This window comes from Typopeltis vanoorti, chromosome 5 (assembly GCF_054136105.1).
Source record: "Typopeltis vanoorti isolate ZY-2024b chromosome 5, IOZ_Tvanoo_1.0, whole genome shotgun sequence".
NCBI classification, from domain to species: Eukaryota; Metazoa; Arthropoda; class Arachnida; order Uropygi; family Thelyphonidae; genus Typopeltis; species Typopeltis vanoorti.
Window position 1 is genome coordinate 102,255,316 of NC_143553.1, and position 25,638 is coordinate 102,280,953.

Below are 25,638 nucleotides of genomic sequence, written 5' to 3' on the forward strand. Positions count from 1 at the left end.
TCATTTTGTTAGACCATCATTTAAACAGTGCAGAAAAAGAAAATCCTATCTTAAACTTACTTTTAATGGAATGAGTGGATTGAGCCATACCAAAAAAATGGTCCCACCACAGAAACTGCCATATTTTCCACTACTGGAATGATGTGCTGATGGTTGTCAAGCTTACTGGGTTGTCATTACAGTTCCATTTTTCCATTTGCAGAATACATGGAGAACAACAAGTTAACTGTTGCTTACCTTGCCCACTGGCTTTTCAAATCATCATTGATATGCTAGATTATCTTAGTTAGCCTTAGATGAATTTTTTTGGTTGTCTCCATCTCCTTTGAACTCAGATAATGATAGCTGAGGGCAGCAGTCCATATGCAATTTTATCAAAGCCTTGTACAAGAAAGAATAATTAATGTATTCAGAGTACATTAGTGTTCTCCTCAACATTGCACACCTTTCTCTAAACTTGAAGTCTCTACCATTGCCCATCCCCTTCAGGTCTGCTTGATTGCCCATGTAACAAATTACCATTAAACCATCAATATAATAACTCTTCCTGCAAAGTTCTCCATTCAAAATGGAGAACTAGAACTTTGAAGGAGCATTAAAGATGTCATCTGACCGTAATCAATTTTCATATAACTTTGCAAGGATTCTGTATCAGATATATTTCTCATCTTTCTCTCTCTCACCCTGCATCATTAGCTAATAATTGCATGTTAGTATCCAGAACAAACCCAGTTATCATTAACAGACAAGCTAAACAACAAATGACTCAAGTACAGAACCCTGTAGTACTCCACTAGTCCCCTTCCTTTTCTTAGACTTGGCACCTCCATAAACTCTCTCTCTCCATGTGTGTGGAATCCTTTCAGATGCATTATACAGTATATTCATTTCCCCTTATCCACCTCTGCAGTCAGTATTATAAAACATGAGTAAATTGCTAAAGCAAGAGGTATCTTTAATAAAACCATGCTGTTTTCTTTCTAGAGAATTGTGGTGCTATCTACTCACATTTGTATTATGTATGTAGATCCTCATTAGCTTCTTCACCAACACCATATTGTCCACTCCAGAGATAATACTTAGAGGTCTCTGTATTATCTGGTACCTTTGTAATCTATTTTTGCAGTCTTATGAGTTCTCTTCAAGTAGTTGAAGGAAACTCCATTGATAACAAGCATTTTGAAAAAGTTCTAGTACTTAGACTAGTATTGTGAGGACTGTTTATTAAAAATATGTAACTGCTTATATCAGCTCTGATATAGAACAAAGTATAAATATATAAATATTTACAATATATACAAAGATTTTGTATATATTTGTATATAAAATATATACAAAGTATATAAATCTTTCCAGTTACAAAATTACTCATATGGGGTCTTCTATTTTAAGCAAAGGTTTTCGATTAGCATCTTCCTCCTCCTTTCTGTATTATCTTCCAAAAGTAGACATAAAAAAGAGCCACTAAATATTTATCACAAGAAGATGCTTCAAAACTAGACTAATTCCTGTGTCTCTTTATTGCAAGCTTGTCTTCTAAGAAGCATTATTAATGCATTGGAAATGGAAACCTTTAAAAGTTTGCTTAATATTCAAGATAAACATCCGCAAAAATCTCATCTATGCTGTTGGTTTTCACATATTAAGACTAATGATTTTATTTCACATTAAAAAATAATAATAATAATAATCACATCAGCCTATCACTCCTAGATTATGTAGTGTGCCAATGATACATAAAGCTGATACTCCTCATCCATAGCACATGGCATAAATTCTCCCACCTAACTTCTCCCTATGTATTTATTAAATTTAAACAGACAGTTGCTTTAGCGGTATGCCATAACAATTTTATAATTGCAAAGATTAGGGTCCTTGGTTCCTGTTAAGGTTTTGTATACAGCAGGCAACTGTTGTGGCCTCCTTAAAAATTCGGGAGCGGAAGTCCTACTCCATGTAAGGAATTGTGCTTCTATTCCACTCTATGGTATGGTTCGTTCTTGAGATATGAAAAGCTAACCTCTATTTTTCTTCTCTGTTATTATTGACGTCACCTATGTGTTCTTTTTGCCTAATTTCAAGGCTCCTTGATGTTTGGCCGATGTAATTCAAGCTGCATGAGCAGGGTATGTTACAAACTCCAGCATATTTCGATAAAGGATGGCTATCTTTTGGAGATATTAAGAATTGTCTAATTGTTTCTGTGGGTTTAAAGGTCACTCTTATTTTATGTGGTCTAAGGAGTCTAGCAATCTTATTAGAAACTGTCCCTAAGTATGGAATGACGATGGTAGAAATATAATGTATATCATCTTGTTGTCTTTGTCGGGGTTCAGAGAAAAGTATCTTGTGGACGAGTCTTCGAGGAAATCCATTCATGGTAAGGTTGGTGGATATCAGGGATAGTTCTTCCTGGAGGTGTTGTTGATCTGTTGTAAGGAGAGAGGCACGGTTCTTCAACATGTCTACAATACTAAGTTTCTGAGAAATGTGGTGGCAGGAAGTGAAATGTAAATAACGTCCTGTAATCGTAGATTTGCAGTAAACTGAGAGGTTGATACCACCATTCGGAAGCTTCTTAATTAAAGTGTCCAGAAATTATAATTGGTTATCTTTTTCAAGTTCTAGAGTGAATTTGATTGTGTGGTGTAGAGAGTTGATTTTGTTAAGAAAGTCGAACAGGTCCTTTTTTGTGTGGTTCCAAACGATAAAGATATCATCCACATATCTCCACCATACTGTGGATTTAGGATCTGTTTGAGGTAAGATTTTATTTTCAAAATCCTCCATAAAGAGATCAGCACAATTAATTTGTGCTGATTAAGAAGAAGCTTTAATTAAGAAGCTTCCGAATGGTGGTATCAACCTCTCAGTTTACTGCAAACCTACCAATACAGGACGTTATTTACATTTCGCTTCCTGCCACCACATTTCTCAGAAACTTAGTATTGTACACATGTCGAAGAACCATGAAGACTCGTCCACAAGATACTTTTCTCTTAAACCTGACAAAGACAACAAGATGATATACATTATATTTCTACCATCATCATTCCATACTTAGAGACAGTTTCCAATAAGATTGCTAGACTCCTTAGACCACATAAAATAAGAGTGACCTTTAAACCTACAGAAACGATTAGACAATTCTTAAGATCTCCAAAAGATAGCCATCCTTTCTCCAAATATGCTGGAGTTTATAACATACCCTGCTTGTGCTGCTTGAATTACATCGGCCAAACTTCAAGAGCCTTGAAATTAGGCAAAAAGAACACATAGGTGACGTCACTAATAACAGAGAAGAAAAATCAGGGTTAGCTTTTCATTTCTCAAGAATGAACCATACCATAGAATGGGATAGAAGCACAATTCCTTACATGGAGTAGGACTTCCGCTCCCGAATTTTTAAGGAGGCCACAATAGTTGCCTGCTGTATACAAAACCTTAACAGGAACCAAGGACTAATCTTGCCTGTGATCTGGAAGACCCTTATTAGATCCCTCAACTCACCAGAACTGAATTATAGTACCAACTATAGAACGTTTCTAAATAAAACAAGTGATATCATGCACGCTCTATGCATGTATTGTACGCGCTCTGTTCTTTGTTTAATATAATTGGAATCGGTTGATTATAGTTTGTAACAGTTTTTTACTTTTTAGTGCCTTACATCAGTTATGTACCCTGATGATGCCAACAGCCTTAGTTGGTGAAACTAGTTGGTATGACATAGTTGTTTATTATATGCACTTGATCAATATAATCCGATTAAAAGTCATTCCATAGATGTTCTTTATTTAAGAGTGGCCAGACATCGCCACTTGAAATCTCTTGGACATCATTTGTATAATTCTCATTGCATACTTCGGCTGGTTTAGTTATTAAGAAGTCAGTAATAAGGCCTTGCTTACCACTACGCTGCAATTTTTTTTTTTTTTAAGTTCATAATACAGAGCTAAACAAATATCCAATTGTCTCGTGAATTTTCTGCATTGCTCCATTGAGAGATCATTATCCATAAAATAACTTTCTTGCCAAGTTCAATCCTTCTGCTAATTTCTTTAAACTGAATTCTTTAACGGATTCATCACAATCAGAATCTTTGGCAGAACTTTCCCCGCCATTTGGTTCGACGTCATCTATTAATTGTACCAGTTCCCCCTCATTTAAATCTATTTCTCCATCAATTAATTCACTATTGAAGAGATTGGAGCACTTATGAAGAAGTTCGCAAAGGTTGAGTCGTGCTGATTGAAACCGAATGTATCTTCAGTCTTGTTCAATTGTTATCTTGGCAGTTTTCAGTGGGTTGGTTTATCCCTATTAACAAACGCATATATTGCAAAAGTGATCTAAGTGGTCATTACTATAAAAATAATTTTTTTTACATAAAAAAAAAGCATTACATATTGTATGTAACTCACCAAAAAATAAAGTGCTCAGCTTTGAGATTAACACACTTATGATTTTTAATGCGCATTCCTGGCAGAAAACGAAGACAATTTTCAACAATAAATACTTTATACGGTAAACAATTGACGTACATGCATGCTAAAGGGTATTTCCCCTAATATAAATTTGCTACTTATAACTACATGCGCGATACAGCAGATGCAAATTTAACAAAGATAAAATTTGATTTTTAAGTCGCATGTTGAAAAATACCGTATTTTCCGGTGTATAAGATGCTCTTATGTATAAGACGCACCCAAGAAATTTAATACAATTTTCTGGAAAAAACCTAAACTTTACCTAAACCAAAACAATGCTCACAGGCTACTTTGACTGCATGTGTACGAATCATTTTTGTTGAAATGGCAATGCCATTTTGCCGATTTTCTTGCACCAATTTCAAAACTTTGGTCTCTAGTTCTGGCCACTTCGCAATTTTTCTAAGTTCCGCATGTTTTTAATTACGCAAATTGTACAAAATCTCCTTCTGACCACACCAAGTTCTAATCATTTTTTATGTAGGCGGAGGTCCAAAATGTCTTTCAGCTTCCCTATTCCAGTGTTCTTCTGCATATTTTACAACCTGCAATTTGTTACTTGAAGTATATGAATGTCGCCTGTTTTTTTCCATCACTAAAATCTACGGGGAAATATCAAACTGAACACAAAATATCTCAAACACGTCAACTCAATACTGATAAACATTGGTAACTGATTACTCGGATAAGATATTATGAAACTTGAATAGGGACTCCCCGTTCTTAGCCAGTGACGCGCTAGAAGTCACGTGTAGGTCACGCATCAATTTGATTGTACCATTAACCGCCTACAAAGATCTTGGAACACAAAAGGGAGTGCGCATGACTTTGAAAAGAGGAAACAATCTTTACCTTCATTATATAAGACGCACCCCATTTTTAAGATGAATTTTTAAGGTAAAAAAGTGCGTCTTATACACCGGAAAATACGGTATATGAAAAGATAAAGGGTTACTACAGTTTGTAGACCGTCTTATATCAAAACCATGTTGTATAAGTACTGCGTTATACGAGGGTTACTTGTGTATATATATATATGTGTATATATATATATAAAAATACTCTCTCATCTATGCTCATATTTAATTAAAATACTCACTCTAAATATAAACAAAATATAAAGCTTAAATATAAGCCTTAATATAAAGAACACATCTCCATATCAACAAATGCATGACTTATAAACTGTGCACTCTCTCAAACCCAGTTCCTATTTATAACCAACATTGAGCTTTGCACATGGAAATTATTATTAGACCTCCAGGGAGTTAAGGATGTATCATGGGAGGCCATACATCATCCACACCAGCTTCATACCTTCTTTTAAACTCATTCACACTAGATAAACTGCTGCACTCACTCATGGTTCTGAGAGAAAAATGCTTCAGTAAGGAAGTACCATGAATAGACATTAATTAAAATTATAATAACTTTAATTTTAATTAATTGAGAGAAAAATCTGGCTCTCACTCCTTTTGTAACAGCATGCAAACTTCTACAGATGCCCTCCTTGTCCTCTCTCCACCTTCCATATAATGAAAAATGCTATCAACCGATAATGCCATCTCAAAGTTTATAGGCCTCTACCATTATTACCCATCTTTCCTCTGTCTATCCATGTCTGCAATCCACATACTCTCAATCTATCCTCGTAATCTACATTCCATAATCCTGATATCATTTTTGTAACTCTTCATTACAGTCTTTCCACAGCTTTATCCTTTTGGATCCCACAGGACCAAGTCTGCACAGAGTAGTCCAGGTGTGGTCATATCAAAGCATTTGTAAAGAGACAAAATGACTTTCATATCCTCTGAGTTGAATTTGCAATTTTCGTTATTTGACTTTAGAACTTCAACTTTCTATCACCCATAACTCCAAAATCTCAGTCACTCCATGCATAATCTCACCAATAAAATATGGTGGATATTGCATCATGCCAGAGTGTAATTTTATATTTACTAACATTGAGTTGACAGCCATAATTATTTGCCCACACTTCCAGCCTATTGAAAATAGTAGCATCTCTGATTGCCCTGCCTATCTTTACATCATCAGCAAACAACCAAAGATCTCTTATCAGTCCCTTTATTATTATTAATGTATAGATTAAACACCAATGGTCCAAGGACTAATCCCTGGGATCAGTCCCCCAGGTTCATATCCCTCATATACCACTTTCTGATACCTGTCCATCAGCTACCCACTTATCCAAGCTAATAATTTATATTCCATTCCCATAGTCTCTAGCTTATGCAATAGCTTTTCATTTGGTATCTTATCAAATGCCTTAGCAAATTCCAGCAGTATCGTACAATCCATTCCCTTTATCCAACTCTGCCATAACACTATTATAAAATATGAGCAAATTGCTTAGATATGACCTCCCTTTAGTCAACCTGTGCCATTCCTTGCAAAGTTTAAATTTTTTGTCCATCCATTTCTATATGCCCTTTTCATTCCTGTTTTGCTAAGCAGTAATAGGCAGAAGCACACTCAGCTAGATGTGACATTCTGTGTGTTTTATGACATGCGATACAAGGAAAAACAGCAAGATTTACCAAAAAAAAATGCCCAAAATTTTTTTTCTGAGCTTGATATAATCTTTTAAACAGTTTTTTTTTTTTTACACAGATTTCAGATTACACAGAATGCAATCATCTCTGAAATACTAGCATGAAAGTAAACCTAGCTAAATATACACGTACTAGCTACTGAATTAGAAACTTTTATTTAATACCATGTTGAAACTGCCAGTACCAATCCTCTTCAATTCCCTGTGCATAGTTTGGTGAGATATGGGTTGGGAACAGTCTTCATTAAATGCTTCAGTCAATTGCTGCACACATGAAGGTCTGTTTGTCGGTACAAGCCTTCTCAGGCAACTGTGATCTCGTTCTTAACAGACTGTCTTAGACAAGTAATATAGGTTATTTTTCCACTGATTAAAGACTCAGAATATCTCATCTTTTGATAAACCCGTGAGCTCTGCTGTTTTCAAAATCTTGGCTCCAATCAAATGGGCACCCACAATAAACCCTTATTTTTGAACTCCAAAAGATCCTTTGTTTTATCCCATTACGATCAGCACCATTGATGATTACTGACTGGCAACATTCTTAAATAGTTGCCTAGAACACATGGTGATGCATGTTACCAATTATTTTGCATATATGCTGCATAAGGGATGTTTGCATACATCTCCATAAAGGTTTCTGCTTCATTGGCTGGTATGTGTAGTGGTGGTTAAAATAAGAAACAAACCTTCTTCAAAAAAACTCTAAAAATTAAAAAGTTAAAAAAAAAAAACACAAAAATTTCTTCCACATTTATTTCACTAACATTTGTGGTGTAAACACTAACATAAATGATGTGTTCCATCCCTCAGACATCAAAACCTGATCCCTTGTTTTTTTTTACTGAACCTCAGATTACTGCCACAACAACCAGTCCATTTTACCTGTCCAAATTACACTCTGAATGACTCCGTCCTTGATATTCTTGCCAGAGGATCTCTGATCTTGAATCTTCTCTTTTTCACATTCTGTGGCTCAAGATTTTGTTTACTGCTTCATTATGTACCATTCCTCTACTGCTTTAAGCACTTTTATCATTTCTGAAAATCATTCCGATCTCTGTAACTTCTTATCTTTGAAGCTTGATTTTTTTTTTTTTTTTTCCCGATTCAACTACCCTAATGGTGCAGTTATATTCCTTGGTGCGTTAATACCTACATCTCCAACTAATTTCCTTTTTCTAATTCCATTGACCAAGCTGAAATATGAGCTGGGTGAAAAATAGCATTTTATGCAGAAGAGTGCCTAATTTTAAGGTGCTGAGGAAGTGATTGATGTGATGTTTTTATGCCAGGAGAGGCTGGAAGTAAATGTTAATGTAAGCAGAGAGAGAGAGAGTGATCTGATCCTGTTGATTTGTGTGTTACTGAGGTGAAGGTAGATGATTTGAGATCACTTTTGCAAGAGTAAAAGGCAAGACTGCATTTGGTGGCATTGAAGGTGATCAGATTATCCTCATCCCATTGAAGGATGGTGTGGATGTCAGTGTTTAAGGCTAATTGAAGATGATCTTGAAGCTTGGGATGTCTGAGCACTACATGGTTTGTCAAATGAATAGGATGAATGGACAATGCTGTGATCAGCAAAGCTGTGAATGGGATTGGTGGTGATTGAGAGTAGGCCAGTCCCCACTCCTGCATTGTTGGTAAAGTTTGAAGAGAGGGAGCCATTCACCAGGACATGCAGTGAACAACCAGAGTAAAGGCAGCTACCCAGTTACAGATGTTGGTAGGTTGACCAAAGGATGGCATTTTGTTTTGCAGGCCTTGATGGCAGACATGGCCAAAAGATCTGGCATCAAGTAGCATTAGTATCATCTCTGATTGCCTTGCCTACTTAGTCCCTTTCCAATATCATTAATGTAATTAATGCATAGATTAAACAACAATGGTTGTTTAATGTCAGTAGCTACAGTACAGATTTCTTTGAACCTTTCCATGAGACATGCCCAGTGGTGGGTGATGTATGCCATTGACCTTGAATGGTAAAAATTCATACTGTTAGCTGCTGATTAATTGGTGGGTCTCTGGATAGTGGGGAAGTCAGCTGTTGATGATGTTATCTATTATTATTTTGGGGAGGACTGAGCAGATGAATATTGGCTGATAGTTTGATGGTTGACGTCCGTCTCCCTTTTTGGAATAGGCTGAATATATGATTGCTTCCACACATTGGGATAAGTACCTGCTTAGTATAAAAGATTGTAGGGATGATCAAGACAGGTATTAACTCTCCAGCACAATGTTTGAGTACAGTTGGAGCAATGCCATCAGTACCAGAAGACTTTGGTGTCCAAGTTATATAGTATTTTTCTGTCTTTTTGTCAGAAAACCATTGGTTGCATATGGTGCTCAGATTCTGGTGTGGTAGAAGGTGATGTACCTCGATCACCTGTGCAGTAGTTGGAGAAAAAGAGCTATGTCAGGAGGTCAGCTTTATCTTCGGGTGTTGGATGAGAGAGAGAGAGAGAGAGGTGGAAGCACTGGTGAGTAATAGTGTGTATATGCCTTCTCATACAAGGCATAGTTTCTATTTGGATAGGAGGCAAGTTTTCTTTATGAAGTCATATTTAGATCTGTTGAAGACTGCTTTGCATTTATTGCATGCTTCAGCATAGGCTAAGTATGAAGCTGGGGTTCTTTATGGAAGCCACATGTAGTAAGCTGGGTTTTTTCTTCAACTGCTTTGGTACATTTTCTACATCTGGTAGGACTGGTTGAAAAGAGTTCCACAGTATTAGGAGAGTGAAGAGAGTTAACAGATTGTTATTATTTAATTTTTATATAGTTTATTCTACACTGAAGATGGTTTGTGATATGCAAACCAAAATACAGTAATACCCTGCTTTACAGTGCTTTTCAGTTATGACCAATTTCCAGTTACAACAATTCATTTGCTCATATGACAGTTTTAGACATGACTGTCATGAATTAACAGATTTATTTATTTATTCGTATGGCATGAATATCAAAACATGCAGTACAATACACTTTAATAACATATAAAATTAAAAGTCAAAAGTCATTTTAAAAACCAATAAAATTAAAAGGTTACATCCATATTGGTCAGATAGTTCATAGCTTCGGGTGTAGCACTTAAAAAGTCCAATTTGTTTCCTGAATATGCTCTGAGGTAACACTGAGCCACAATATGGTTCACAGTTTGTCTCTGAGCTCCACAATCACAATGCGGGGATGGTCATTTACCCCATTTAAAAAGCATGTCCGCGCATACACCATGACCAGTTCGTATTCTATTCAGCTGAGTCGAGGATTTTCATGGGAGGTGTGAGCAAGCATCAAAACTTTCTTGTAATTCATTGAGAGAAAATTTTGTGATGTCATCTGTATGGCTCTCCCACTGTTCTTGCCACTTTTGCTTCAAGTCAAAGTTAGAATGTAGTAGTAGTTGGATTAATTGTAGTGGTGGATGTCTTGATCTCAATCGTCGTACATTTAAGTCTGGGAGATCTAAATGTATTGGTAGGGCTGTGTTCTCCAAGATTTTCTTATACTCCTGTAAGAGAGCCTTAGTCCTGCGCAGATTTGGTGGAACAATGTTACTAAGAGCTGGAAGCCAGTGTGTGGGCGTTGATTTAATTGTGCCAGAAATCAGTCTCATTGTATTATTTAGTTGGCTATCAACAAGTTTAACATGTGTGCTATTTAGCCACACTGGTGAGCAATATTCGGCAACAGAGATAACTAGACCAAGAGCAGTAATCCACAGATTATCGGCTGTTGCTCCCCATGTCGTGCCTATTAGGTTTTGTATTATGTTGTTACGGGTTCTTAACTTAGCAGAAACATTTGTTAGGTGTTGCTTGTAAGAGAGCGTGCGGTCCAGGGTAACACCCAAGTACTTTGGAAACTTATTGTGTCGTAGTAAACATCCTTCAAAGAAGATATGTAAAGTGACATCTACCATGTGATTATTAAGGTGAAAGCTTGATACTTCTGTTTTGTCTGGATTGAGCTGGAGCCTCCATTTTTTATAATATTCACCTATAGTTTTCAGATCTCTTGTAAGTACGTCTTCAACCTGACTCATGTTTTTGTGTCGAATGGCAATTACAGTGTCATCAGCATAACAGAACTTGCGTGAGATGGTAGCAGGCAAGTCATATGTTTATAGGTTATAAAGTACGGGTGCCAATACTGACCCTTGTGGAAGACCATTATTAAGTTTTCGTTGTCAGGACATTTTATTTCCTAATATAACTTGAAAGAAACGTTCAGTGAGCATGGAGGAAATTAAGTGCAGTCCATTTACATGGGACAATGCTAAGAAATTTGTACATAAGACCTTCATGCCATACTGTATCATAGGCTGCTGTTAGGTCCAAGAAGTGAGCAATTGATCACACAACCACGTTTTTCTCTAAAACCAGCTTGCTCAATCGGGACATGCTACATAATTGGTGTGGACAATCTGTTGTACAGAAGGCGCTCTAACATTTTATAGGTGCAACTCAACAAAGCAATAGGTCTGTAACTTTTTGCCTCCTGGGGTGGTTTTCCAGGTTTAAGAATAGCAACTATTTTTGACTTCTTAAACTGGCTAGGTAGTCGGCCAGTCAATAATATATCAGAAAAGAATTCACAAAGCCATTTTATAGTATTTGGCCCGCTATCAATCAGAAATTCAGGATGGACACCGTTGAAGCCTGGGGCCTTGCCTGCTTTGATATCTTTTATTACGGCTTTTACTTCATCTATAGTGAAGATTGAGGCATATTGTGAGAAAGCAGGGGCATTTATTTTTAAAGCTCTAAGTTCTTTCTTAACTTTCTTGGTATGTTCACGGTCCCTAGGTGCCCTTGATATATTAACGATTTGATTAGCTATTTTCTCAGGGGAGATGATTGTGCTTTTTCTTTTAGGTAGATTAGTTGTGGATAGTTGTTGGAGAAGATTCCAAGCTTTTCTACTTGATCGTTTGAAGTCAAGGTTTTCAACCGTATCAATCCATTTTGTTTTTCGAGATGAGTTCAGGCTATGTAGTAATTCATCTGCTATTTCAGGATCTTCACTTTTCAGGAACTCTCTGTAGAGATGTTCACTCTCTTCATTCCATCCGGGGACATAATCTTTTCTGTAACCTCTAGGGATATATTTTTTCGCAGTTGATATGATTGCTCCTACAAATCTCTTGTACTCTGCAACTCTAGCAGGTATCCACCGAACACATTTATCCAATTCATTCGCAAAATTTCTCCAATTTGCTTTTTTAAAATTCCAACGTGGTCGTGGAAAGGATCTTGCTATAGGTAGTGTCATACCAATTTCCAGTAACACCGGTCGATGTTGACTGTGTGGGAAGTTAGAAAGTACATATCATTTTGCTGATAATGTTTGCCCCTCTGTGTTTATTGAAACAAAACATAAGTCTGGATTAGTCTCTGTTTGCCATGCTGATGATCTAAAGGTGTTTCTATCTTTGGCATCAAATACAAGGTGTATATTATTTATTTCTGCCCATTGAACGAGGGTGGTCCCCCAGTCATTATCACGGTACTTCCATTCTTCATGATGGCTATTAAAATCACCAATCCATACTGTTGGATGTTGATAAGTAGGTATCACATCTATAGACCATGATGTTAAAGGAGGTTTATAGACATTGACTATTGTTATGTTGTGAATTTTCACACTCACAAGATGGGTATCGTTATCACATCTTGTTGTCAGGATAGAAGCATTTTCTATATTATCTTTGATATATGTTGCAATGCCATAATTCTGGTGGTATGTAGCACCAATCAGAGTGTAACCAGTTAATTTTCCTCTTCTATTAAGGTTGTCTTCGTTTTCAGCATGTGTTTCTTGAAGAAGCACACGTCAATGTTATTTTCTTGTAGTATTTTGCAGAGATAGTCGCATTTTGCTCTGTTAATTCCCTTGATATTCAGTTGACACATCTTAAGGCTAAATCCCAGTTTTTTTGTCAGCATCATCAATAAAATTAGAAAAATCAGTATTGTTTGACTGCATGCTTTAGCCAGGAGAACTAAGTGTTAGACTGGCTGCCAAATCGCTCTAGCTCAATTAGCGTTACCCAGGGTGCACCACGAGGAGGCGAGCCAGATTACACCCCAATCAACAGATGTGCAATATTCATGAAGTGTTTGTTTACGTTGTCATTGCTTGCTACAACTCTTACATTACATGATAAGATTAAAATTATAAAATTTAGTGATGGCAGTGTATTGAGTACTGAGATAGGATGCAGGTTAAACTTACCTAGCAGTACTGTTTTTACAGTTGTTTTAAACAAAGATAAAGTTAGACACTATCTTTCTGAACTTTTTTTTTTTCATGTTGCTCCTCTAAAATACAATGAATGTAGTATATCTATTACATTGATTGGTGACAGTGCTTAAGAATATAAGCATTTGCTATATTATATTGACAAAGAGACAGAGAAGTGAAAAGTGCTACACTAGTTAATACTACAGGTATCTGTGACCATGACAGTCTTATTATAAAATGGAAAATCTTTTAATGGTGTAGACTTATAGCCAAACTGGTTGGTGTGTTACCTTAACCAAAGTATTCAGAATAACTTTTTTCATTTGCAAAAAATTATTCAATTTTTTCTTTTGCCTATATGATGTAAATAAATTCTTTATTTACATCATTTATGCACATATGACTTAAAATCTTTATTAAACCATTTCAGGCATCTACAAGTGTGTGTGTGGGGGGAAATGTTTTGCTGTACAATGGGGGTTTGGAACCTAACATGTCATATGACTGGAGTATGACTGTATCTGTAATTTTACAGTATGATATTAATTAAAAAATGCCAGGGAATTTTCTGCAATAATTTGTGCCGCTCAGCTAATTTTGATTATTTGAATTTAGCTTGATACTTTGAAGATAATTGCATTGATATTATTTTAAGGCTTATATGCAAACAAAGTAAAATTTATATGAATCTCTTGTGTTGGTGTTGAACTATTCTTTTGCATAACACTAATGACTTGCATAATTGCTGTATTTGGAAGAAGCAAAATATTGTAAATATTAGACTTTATTTTATTATGTATTTACTATATATTTTATATATTTATATATGGAAAAGCTGTACATTTCACATATAGTCCATATCATTGCAAGTAAAATGATCATGAGATTAAATATAATTTAATTCATCTTATTGTTCCTCGTATTTTAAAAATGTTAACTGATTTATTTTTTTAAATATTTTCTTTAATTGTTATACATGGCCATGTCATGTAAAATATGAAAGAATATATGTTTTTAATTTTAATGATTTATTTTTTAATTTTAGTCATTTTAATTCTAAAATTCCACATTACAAAGCAGCAATATTTTCATCTATTTTTGTAATTACAGTGATAATCATTCCCATAAAGTAAAAAATTTTATGTTGGATATGCTTTGTCCTTTGATTGTGGAAGCTGACACAGTTTCACAGCCGCTGTTAGACATAATTCTTGCACAGATTATAGAACCAAGGAAGGTAAGTGGTCCATGTTTTATACATAAATGCTTGCATTGTGCCATAATATCATTGCTTTAACCATTATTTTCTTTGTATTTTGAACATTTTTAGTGACTTAAAGAAAACAAGTGCATGTTTATTCATTAATTTCAATTTATTGATTCAATTTAATGTTGCAAAATGTTAGGTTATGCAATTTCCTGCAATCCAATACCATCATATTGATAGTACTGGATTGCAGGAAATTAATGAGGCTAGGAACTTGAGAATATTCAGAGGGCACATTGCAGAAGTTGGTAAAAATGGCTCAAATGATTACTTGGATGTTGAAAACACTGCTAACAATGGCTATATCCTGACTTTTGACTTCTGCTCACAGATTTGGTCACCTGGGTTTCTTTGGGACCAGGAGGTGGTAGGAGAAGATTCAGAGACGAGTGACTAGCTGGTGACAGGTCTGTGGAATGCACTCTATGAGGATAAGTTGAAGGTTTGTAGGCTACAAAGTTTAGAAAAGAGGGGACATGATAGAAACTTTTAAGATATTAAAGTGAATTTATAAAATTGATGCAAAGGAAATTTTTCAATATATGATAAATAGTCAGAGAACTAGGGGCCATCCATGGAAGAAGTTGTGTATGAGTGTGGTTAGTAGGAGTGCGGACACATTTTTTGCACAGAGAGTGGTAGATAAGTGGATTGGATTGCCAGAATGAATTGTGAGTTCCCTGACATTGAATGAGTTTAAGGAGAGATATGATAGGTTTTGTGTTTATAATAGCTAGTTTGGGTTTCCTACAATGGGTCTCCAGACTCCATGGAGATACCATACAATAATGATAATTTAACTATTATTTACTTTTTCTTGTTTGTTGTTCCTGAATTAAATTTTTTTTTATTTCATTACTTTGATTTTTTGAAATACTCTTATATGTAGAAGGGTTGCTTCTATGTCAAAACTAGATAACTGGGAGGAGACCTCCACATAGCTTTTAGGGAATGTGGAGAACCATCGACAGCTTCTAACCTAATGTCCTGACCTTCTCATGGTAAATCCTGTTTGGTATCTACTTGGATAATGAACAAAAGAGGATGGAATGGCAATTTGGCATTTAGCCAACCAAAGTGTATTTTTATTGGCATAAATCATAATGCAAAATGATGGTGAAACACGACAGAATTTCATGCCAGTTGGAATGTTGCCCGGTTAACCAAGGCCCTCGTTATTTTTGTCAGGGAACTAAGGGAAACAGCAATAAGTCAGCTACTGGAACATGCAACTCATATCGGAAGAGTTCAAGATTGACACCATCAGTATAAGAAGCATCAATGGAAAAGAGATGGAACTAGCAGAAGAACTGGATAAGTACTAGATCAGCATAATAGGCGTCACTGAAACAAAGACAAAAAAAAACAAACAGGTGCAATCTTTCTAAGCAACAAATTCAGGCATTAATAGTCAGGGAAGTATTCGACACTAAATATGAGAATAATCTTGAATTGCAACCAATATCAAGCAGTGATGTGGCAAATATATCCGAATGGAGATTTATTTGTACCCGTGGTCTTCCAGAAGGTTCTACTAATGAAGAAGTGGAGAAATTTTTCAAGGCAGCTGACACAATGAAAAAGGAAAAGTTGGTCCTTGTTGGAGATCTAAACAGCAGAGTAAGAAATTATTACCAGACATATAGAAATGTTGGGGAAACATTTGAAAAAAATAGCAAAAGCTAATAGTAATGATAGGTATCTGCTGGATTTCTGTTCTTGACACGGACTAGTTATTACTAACAGCATGTTCCAACATAAATATGTGCACAATTTCATATAAAGAGAAGGATGTTTCAGAATATAAGAGTATAGTGTTGAGCAGGATAAAAACGAATTTCATATTAAAAAGAAGAGTGGATAAGAGTTTTTAAAGGAATAAATGTTGAGCAGCTTTCAAAGGTGAACTGTAGAACCAAATACACACACATTATTTAAGAAAAACTGAGATGAATGTAGTCTTCATGTTCAGAGATATATCTCATCAAACTTCACAAATCTGCCCTTGCGCAACATAGCATTGAAAATGATAAGCTACTACATAGAGCCATATATAAACATGAATATTTATATAAAGAAAGTGATGAAGCCTTCCTTCATAGACCTAATATTCATCGAAATGACTGTCTCACTATTCGAAAAATTTGGGATATTGTTATCCTCATTTGTATTAAATAAATTTATCTGTTATATTTTAATTTAATTTAGTTTTAATTTCAGCCCATTAATTTTAATCCATTAACATGCAACTTTATATGTAGAAGCAGAGCCGGCGCTAGGGTCTTTGCCGCCCACATGCAATTTCTATCTAAGCACGCCTGTAATGATCTGGGCGTGTGTGGTTCTTTTACGATAATAAAAATTTAAATTATTTGAAATTTCGTAAATAAATTTTGACATAACAGCCATACGTTGGTTCGCTAAATGTAACGAACTGATGGTGTTGACTAGGCAGGATAATCGTTAAAAACCCGAATATTCAAAAAATTCTCAAAAGTTAAAGCAAATTTTGATAAAGCCACTTCACTTTAATCATTGAATATAATGATACAGGGATTATAACCTTCTCACCGACCCGAATCGCTAACAAACTTTTAACTGTAATTAAAGTTAAAATTTATTTGAACTAAAGTTTAAAAAATTCTTGCATTTTACAAGTTACTAAATTCTTAGTAACTTATAAAAAATTTTTAATAATTTTTATAAGTGGAACTATCTTTTAGGAAAATAAAAGAAACTCAAGATAGATGAGAAAATAAGAAAAGAATTCAGAAATAATTAGAACATTTAATATAAGTATTCAAAAAATAACATCTTTACAGAATAACAGAAAATAAAATTAAATTACATAAATATACTTGAAATTTTTTTATTTAAATTTTAGGGTTTTTGATTTCATATTTACAAAATTAGAAATAATGGTCTTAACATCTAATTCCGCACATATATCATTTTCAATACAAACTAACAAGCTTTTTTTGGCATACTTGTTCTTAAGTAGGTTTTAATCAATTTCAACTTGGAAAAGGAACGTTCACCGCTCGCTACACTAACAGGTAAGGTTAATAGTATTCTTAAAGCAATTGAAAAGTTAGGGAAAGATAAATTATTGGACACAATAAAATTAAGAATATCGAAAGGGTTTTGAATATTTAAATTATCCTTCCAAAAAATATCCCAGAAAGCACATAACTCGTCATATAGTTCTATTGCATTTACGTCTTTATTGTCACCGTCCTTCAAGAGAATCTTTAAATCGTCACAATTTTTTCGTAAATCTTCGTTATTAATTTGTAGTAATCTATACCAGAAATTGAAATTATCATAATATGTTTTTAGTTGTTCAAAATGTTCTATTAACGAACACATTGCAACGTCTAGAAGTGTATAAAACACATTCACTCTAAATTTATCTTCTGGTGATTGTGGCGTTTCGTCATGATGCTCTTCGTCAAATTGTCATGTCTTCTTTCGTCGTCGAACTTTCGTACGAGTTTTAAATTCTTGTTCTCCATCCACCTCTTCACTCAGTTCTTTTGCCGTTTTTAGAACTTCTTTAAAATTGTATCTGATCGATATTCTTGTAAGAATATTTTTAAATTTTCGATCGATTGTAAAGCAAGTGTAATGTTCATATTTTTGTCTTGAAGCATTTTACTCTCAGGGTTTATTCTGTTAAGTAAATCATGCCAAGTTATAAGAGAGCAAATAAATGTGTAGTCCTTTATTTTAGCACATAATGTTTGTGCTTCATGTTGAGTTTCTTTATTAAAATTTTCATTATTTAAAATTTCAAAAAGTGCATTGTAAATTTCTCCTAATTGATATCATAGAGGGCGGATTGCATTAATTTTACTTTCTCATCGCGTTTCTGTTGGCTGTTTCAATGTTAATTTTTTTACGAACTTTAAAAGGATTGCCCAACGTTTGTAAGAGAATGAAAAGAAATTGTATATTTCTTGAATAATTGTAATGAAACTAATTGTATCTGCATTCCCTTTGGCTGCATCGTTAATGATTAAATTTAGAGTATGAGCAGCACATGGCATGGCGTGTAAAAAGCTCGAGGAGTTTTGTTCAAAAACAAATTTTGGAGCCCATTCCCTTTCATATTTGCCCTATTATCATACCCTTGACCTCGCATGTCTTCAATGTTTCATTTTTCCAGTTGTTCCATTATTGTTGCACATAAACCACGTCCTGTGGAATCTGATATATCTGCAAAACCTAAAAACTTTTCCCTGATCTTGACAATTCCATTGTCACAGGAAAAAAAAGAATAATAATGGTCATTTGTTCTGTTTTACTTGCATATGGTGTGCAGTCTAAAATTATGGAATAATATTTAGATTTTCGAATTGATAATAAAATTGTATCCCTGATTGCGTTACTTAAAGTTTCCAATATTTCATTTTGACTGTCTTTACTCAAATAGTGTACTCTATTGTTTTTGTAGGGCTCTTTCAACATGATTTTCCATAATGGGATCAAATATCACAAACAATTTGACTAATTTTAAAAAATTACCATTATTCCTTTCATATAATTTATCAGATAATTTGCGAAAAGCTAAATTTTGGCTACCAAGGAATTTTATAATTTCAATCAAGCGTTCTAAAACACTCGTCCAATGCTTCTTTTCCATTTCATACACGCTTTGAGTGGCAATCAATAGTAGTTTTGTTTTTTAAATTTTTATCAAGTTCCTTCCAGTTTAAGAAATTTTTCATGTGAGTTAAACTAGTCTCATGTCTATGCAAAGTTGTACTTACATTTTTCCACTTGTTATAACCTTCTACAAGACTACTTGATTCAGTAGGTGCAAAAAGTTTGCAACAAAAGCAAAAAAACAGCAAAAGGGATATATTATATTTTTCTTTTGAACAGGCCCTATTTCAAATAAAACAACTCGTAATTTTTCATCAATATTTCCCCATTCACCTGGATCTTCTAAATTTACAGAGACTAACAATGTGTTAGTTTCGTGGTCAACTACAATTAAATCTTCTCCTAACTGTTTTTCACTTAAATCATGCATCTTGTTATCTTGTTCAATAGTTGCAATAGTAGTTTCATACAAACTGGATGATGTGCACGGTTCTTCAACTCGGATTTCTGATGTATCGAGTTGGTTACAATCTGCATCAGAATATTTTAATATTTTAACAAATTTATTAAGATCCCCAGTTTGTTTCTTAATAGCTGCTTCTTTCGCAGCATGACGCTTACAATTTTGTGCACCGGATAACTTTTTTTTTTAATTTTTGATTTCTATTTCTATTTCATACCCACAAGAAATTATTACACAACACAGAGACGAAATAATAGTTCGCACTGTGCTACTATTATTTCCGGCATTATTTATTTTAATATTGATCATTCTAAGAATTTTTTGTTTTTATGATAAAAATTTTGTTTCTTAAAAATGAACTTACGAACAGTGTCCTGGCGTGGCGCCCCCCTTCGTAGTGGCACCCGCATGCCCGCTTCCGCTGGCCCTGTGTAGAAGGATTTCAATTTAAGCATGCACACTACCATTTTTTAATTTCATTTCCTATTAATTTCTTATTTATTCTATATAAATTTATTCAGCTGACTTCTGATCATACCAATATTTCTAACTCTTGTCTTTTCCATATTTAATTTTCCATCTTCACTAAAAATTGTACTTAAATAGCTGAAATGTGTTATTTCAGCTATTTATTCTATAGATTCTCCAATTAGAATGCAGTTTGAACTCTGTACTACATTCAGAGTATAGTTTTTCTATGCTCCTGGCTATTTTCATAGTTTTGGACTATTTTCATAATTTTTCATTTGACATACTAATGATTATTAGACAAAAGTGTGGCAATTATTAGACAAACGTGTATTCACAAGAATACAAAAAAAAATATTATTGCAAATATTTCAGCCAAAAACTAACAGGCCATCTTCAGTTTCAACACCACTAGTGTGCCAGCATAATCATGCAGTGAAACTAGAACAAAGAACATTAATCTTATTTACAGACCTGAACAATGTGTTAGAGTGCCACCATGCAGGTGATTACAAAATAAAATAATGCAGTTAAGCTTAAAATTAAAATAAGTAACTTTGAAATACAATAAAATAACAAAAATTAAGATAAAATGATTGAATGACACAGCATTATATATTAAAAAAATGTGTGTGTGTGTGGGGGGGGGGGTTTAAAGGGAAGCAAGCTGTTGCTTGCTGTTTATGAGGATGAGATTTTTCTCAAATCTTGACAATCATTAGACAGCCATTATGATTTAAGTTTAGGTGGTGTAGAAATGTTACAGCACTCTCTTTAAATAACTGCTCAAACTTAAAATGGCACAATGTAAAAGTTGAGTAAATCAACAGCCTACACTCATGCATCAACTTCACCATGGAAGAGGAAAAGGACAGAAAATTAGCCTTCGTGGACATCCTTCTTCCATATAACCCATCTGGAATACTTATGTCTGTTCACCATAAATCTACCTTCAAAGGCTGCTGCATACAACCAAATTCAGCCAATCATCCATCTCAAAAAATAGGCACTTTCAAATCTTTGCTCAGTAGAGCGCATATTATCTGCTCCAATTTCAAAGATTCCAACATGAATTGAGTATAATTCCAATGCATCATACTGCAGAATGGTTTAAACATGTCCTCTCCTTACAAACCTATCCTATGCATTGCTGGCATCTCTGAGGTATTTGCAAAGATTCTGAAAAGATACAGTTCGGTTCCTACATTCTTCCCTATGAACGGAATCTCTTCCTGGTATCCACAAAAGATAAACAGTGCCCCCTTGTTTCCTCTGTGGTGTTTTATCTAGTTCACTGTGATTACCTCTGCTCATACCTTGGACAGACAGTCTTACATCAATCTTACATCAACAGCAATAATCCTGAACAATCTAGTCTTGCACAGCATGGAGGGGGGGGGGGGGTTGGAGAACATTGATCACAATATCCTCTGGTCCAATAATCACCTACACTAGAGAATAGACCTAGAACCTGCTTAGAGCATCCTTAAGACTTCCTATTCTCTTGAATACAACCTCAACCTTCCTTTTGGGTATGCTATCTGGCCAGACTCAGAAGCATCTTTACTGACTTTCTTAACCAAAATCTACAGCTTGAGCGTGCGCGCGTGCACACACACACACCACTTTCACTATGGAAAAACAAAAGGATGGAAAATTAGCCTGCCTCCTCCTTTCCTGTATCCCATCTGGATTACTTAAACATCTGTTCACCATAAACCTATCTTTGCAGGCCTCTACATATAGAAAGATCATCATCCATCTTAAAAGATAGTTATCTTTTTTTTTTTTTTGTACACTAGAGTCAAAGGAACTATGAGCACATCATTGTCATGTTTAGGGTGTATGTGAGGACTCTAACAGAAGTTTATTGACATCTTTTTTGAAGATTTCTATTTTATAAACAAAGTGCTAGTTTAACAATAATAATGTTATTAATATGTGGTGCATAGTTTAACTGTGTATACCTGTTCAGCCAAATAGCTGCAAATGAAAGTTACATAGGCAAACATTCATGTTTATCCTTCTTTACTAAATTATTTTGTTAACTTGTGTTATATCACACATACTATGATGAAAAACTTCAAATGCCATAACAGACATTTTTCCATCAAGGCTAAGATATATCTTGTGCAGAAGTTGGAGTTCTATGGTTTGCACAGGTGTCAGAAGGGTTCCATTGACATATTTTAACAAAATTGTCACACTGAAAGAAGGCACATAGCTACAGATTTGACAAGGGTACCAGTAACCTAGCTATGTACTTCTTAAAATATCTTAATTTGTATAATCTCTTTATATATTGGTAAACTAACGAAAAATAAAATTCAAGTTAAAACTTGCTGATTTTTAGGTATGCCACTTAAAAGCATGCCATTGACTGCACTGAATTAATCCAGTAAACCAGAGATTTACAATAATCACCATAGGAGTAAAGCATCAGGATAGTAGTGGACCTAAGGGGCTTTTGCAATTTATGTACACTAATGCATTCGGAAAAAGCATTGCATTGCAAGACCTGTGAGAGCTTATTTGGCAAATTAAATCTTGGAGGAGGAGGAGAATCAAGTTGTTAAGACATATTCTGACAGGGAGGGCTGAAAAGTCATTGTTATCCTAATGAATGCTTCTACTTTTGAGGTTAGTTATTCCTTATAAACTGATCAATGGGTTTTTGGAGAGGATACTTTCTCAAAATTTGCTATATTGAACCTTGTTTGATAATGGTTCCTTTTATTCAGATAGCCTATTGGATTGTTATTATTGAGGCAGCTGTAGTCTCAAAGTTTTCCAGTAATCGATAGTTTGTAAATAGCCTATTTCAGGTAGTCTGTTCTGACACATTGCTTATACATAGTGTTTGCTATTATTTGGTTTAATGAATCTTTGGGACTGTTATAATGAATCTTTATGATTTTACCGAAATTTTCTATATCACAATTTTCAAAAATAAGATTTCTACTTCTATTTAAAATTCATTTAAAAAAATACGATACAAAACTTTTTTTGTTTTAATTGTGATTTTTCATGCTATTTTCTCTGCATTTATATATTGAAATGGATGACTAGAGGAAATTTTTCTAAGCCTTTTTTCGACCGGTTCCCGAGTTAGTCGATCTCTGGCACGGGCAAGCGGGTTTTTCATCCCAGAAACTTGGGTTTTTCTTCCTGTAAACTCAAGAAAATCAACCGTAGAACCCACATTATTTCAGACATTAAATATATTGTGTTAGGGTTAGGGACCACAAGATGGCGGCACATTTGAGCCGTCTCTCTTCACTGTGTACCGCTTAATTAGTGATAGCCTTGGGCCATCTATCTCTGATTGGTACCAGTGGAGATTGAACTGCCCACTCAGTCTCCAAAAGTTAGATAGGACTAAATGGCCTCGCCTACTCCCGTATACGGGAATAAAAAGGCGTTAGCTGATTTTTTTTATTTTTTTTATTTTAAAAATAATTGAAAATGAAAACTCTAATCTCAAGGCATAACAAATAAAGTGTTCTACTAGATGGGTGACTGCCCATAAGATTGTAAATTTAATTTTCATTAGTTTTTAAATTAACTTCTAGGATAATTTATTTACTTCATTTTAGAATCAGTCATATTTCTTCATTTCCTTATATGCTGCATTTCATTATTTTAATTATTTCATTATTTATTTTAAAAATAATTGAAAATAAAACCTCGAATCTCAAGGCATAACAAATAAGATGTTCTACTAAATGGGTGACTGACTGACCATAAGATTGTAATATATTTAATTTTCATTGGTTTTTGAATTAACTTCTAAGATAATTTACTTACTTCATTTTAGAATCAGTCATATTTCTTCATTTCCTTATGTGCATTTCATTATTATAATAATGTCTAATGATGTATATCGGTGTGTAGATTTCTGTAGAGAGAGAACATATTAGAAATGCTTTTCCAATATTATTCCACATGAAAGAACCAGATGGGATAGAATAATTTGAATACCCTACTAGTTTTGCGAAAATTCTTGTGTTTCACAAGAAATTAAAACAGGTTGTAACAGGTAATGTACATAATGAAATATTTGAAAACAGGAATAACCATGGAAAGCGCACATTTGCTAGAATTGTTTGCTGGTTTGTGCTGAAAATTTTGGCAATTTTGAATTATAGAAGACCAGACGATGTAAAATTATCCCTTGTTTTTTTGTTACTCTGTTGAGGATGTTTGACCATTTCAGTTGATTCCTTGAATGCTATTGAGAATAAAATGTAATCTGTGTGCAACATTTTGGTTTATTGCATACCTGTTGCTTTAAAGGAATAGTGTAATAAAGTTTGCTGTTACAAGTTCTTTTAGAATGTGATCTCTGTGTTTGGCTGGAACTTCACAGTAATTTGTTAGAGTGAGTGAACTAGCTGTAGTGGTGATTGTTATAGAAGAGTTTTTACTTATTTATCTCTCTCTCTCTTTAATACTGACATTTTATTGAATATATTAATATTTTATTCCCATTAGACCCAGAACAAGAATGCATATAATTTAGCAAAGGATATCTTAAAAAGAACTACGAGTACAATAGAGCCTTATATTCAAGCAGTAAGTATAACAGATTTATTAATTTTTTTTTCTTTGCATGGCTCTATTAATTAGAGCCTTCCCATTTCCATGATATGTCTAAGAAATGTGTTATCATTATTTATATCACATTCAGGGAGTCCAAGAACTCGTCAAAAATGGGTCCATCCTTTTTGATCATTTATGCTTCAATACCTATCTCTCTCTCTCTCTCTCTCTCTCTCTCACTCAGAATATCTAGCAGTAGTCCATTTCACACACTCACAACACACCATGAGAAGAACCCGGACCTCACAATTCCTAACCCACTTTACATCAGATTCCATAGGTAGTTCCAAGTTCTACCTACCACAAGCTGAAAAATCTTTATCTTCACTATACTTTATGATACCCATACTAACTTGTATGATTCACTCATATCATCTCTCTTTTTTTCGTCTATTCCTCAGACTCTGAAGTCCACATCTTAATGTGTTCTCATGTATGCAGTTCCTTATGCCAGTTATTATCTAGCCACTGGATTTTTTCAACAGTCTTCCTGTCTCCTTTATAGTTATTGCATTTTCTGATACCATGCCTCAGCCACCTTTGTAGTGTGACTAAATTTTCATTGTCAGTCCGTCATCATCCTTACACCAGCTTCATCGACCACCTACAGTAAATTCCCATTAATATATTATTTTGCTTGCAGTATCTTCAGGCCCAAATGCATATTCTTCCAGTTAGAAGAATATTCATTTGAGAATGTATAAAGTTAGAAACATTAAACTGACATTCGTTAACATTTACCTTCACACTTAGTTGGTCCAAGTCAGCTGTAGGGATTCCATATCAGATATGTCTCTTATTACTTGTCCTAACTTAGAATCATTAGCAAACAACTTGATATTCCTTATTGACCATCCCCATTATTATTAATATACAAATTAAACAACAGTATTCAAAGTACAGAATTCTTTAT

The 25,638-nt window shown here is 34.5% G+C and overlaps 1 protein-coding gene across 1 annotated transcript in view; it reads left to right on the forward strand.

Annotated features, from left to right (window-relative positions):
• The window catches only part of LOC150106699 (sister chromatid cohesion protein PDS5 homolog A-like), a 670,786-nt gene that overhangs the window by 102,391 nt on the left and 542,757 nt on the right, over window positions 1-25,638 (forward strand). The window contains exons 6-7 of the mRNA XM_090393290.1: window positions 14,428-14,554; window positions 24,618-24,698. Coding sequence (XP_090249416.1) covers window positions 14,428-14,554; window positions 24,618-24,698 — 208 coding nt within the window. The remainder of the gene's footprint in view (window positions 1-14,427; window positions 14,555-24,617; window positions 24,699-25,638) is intronic.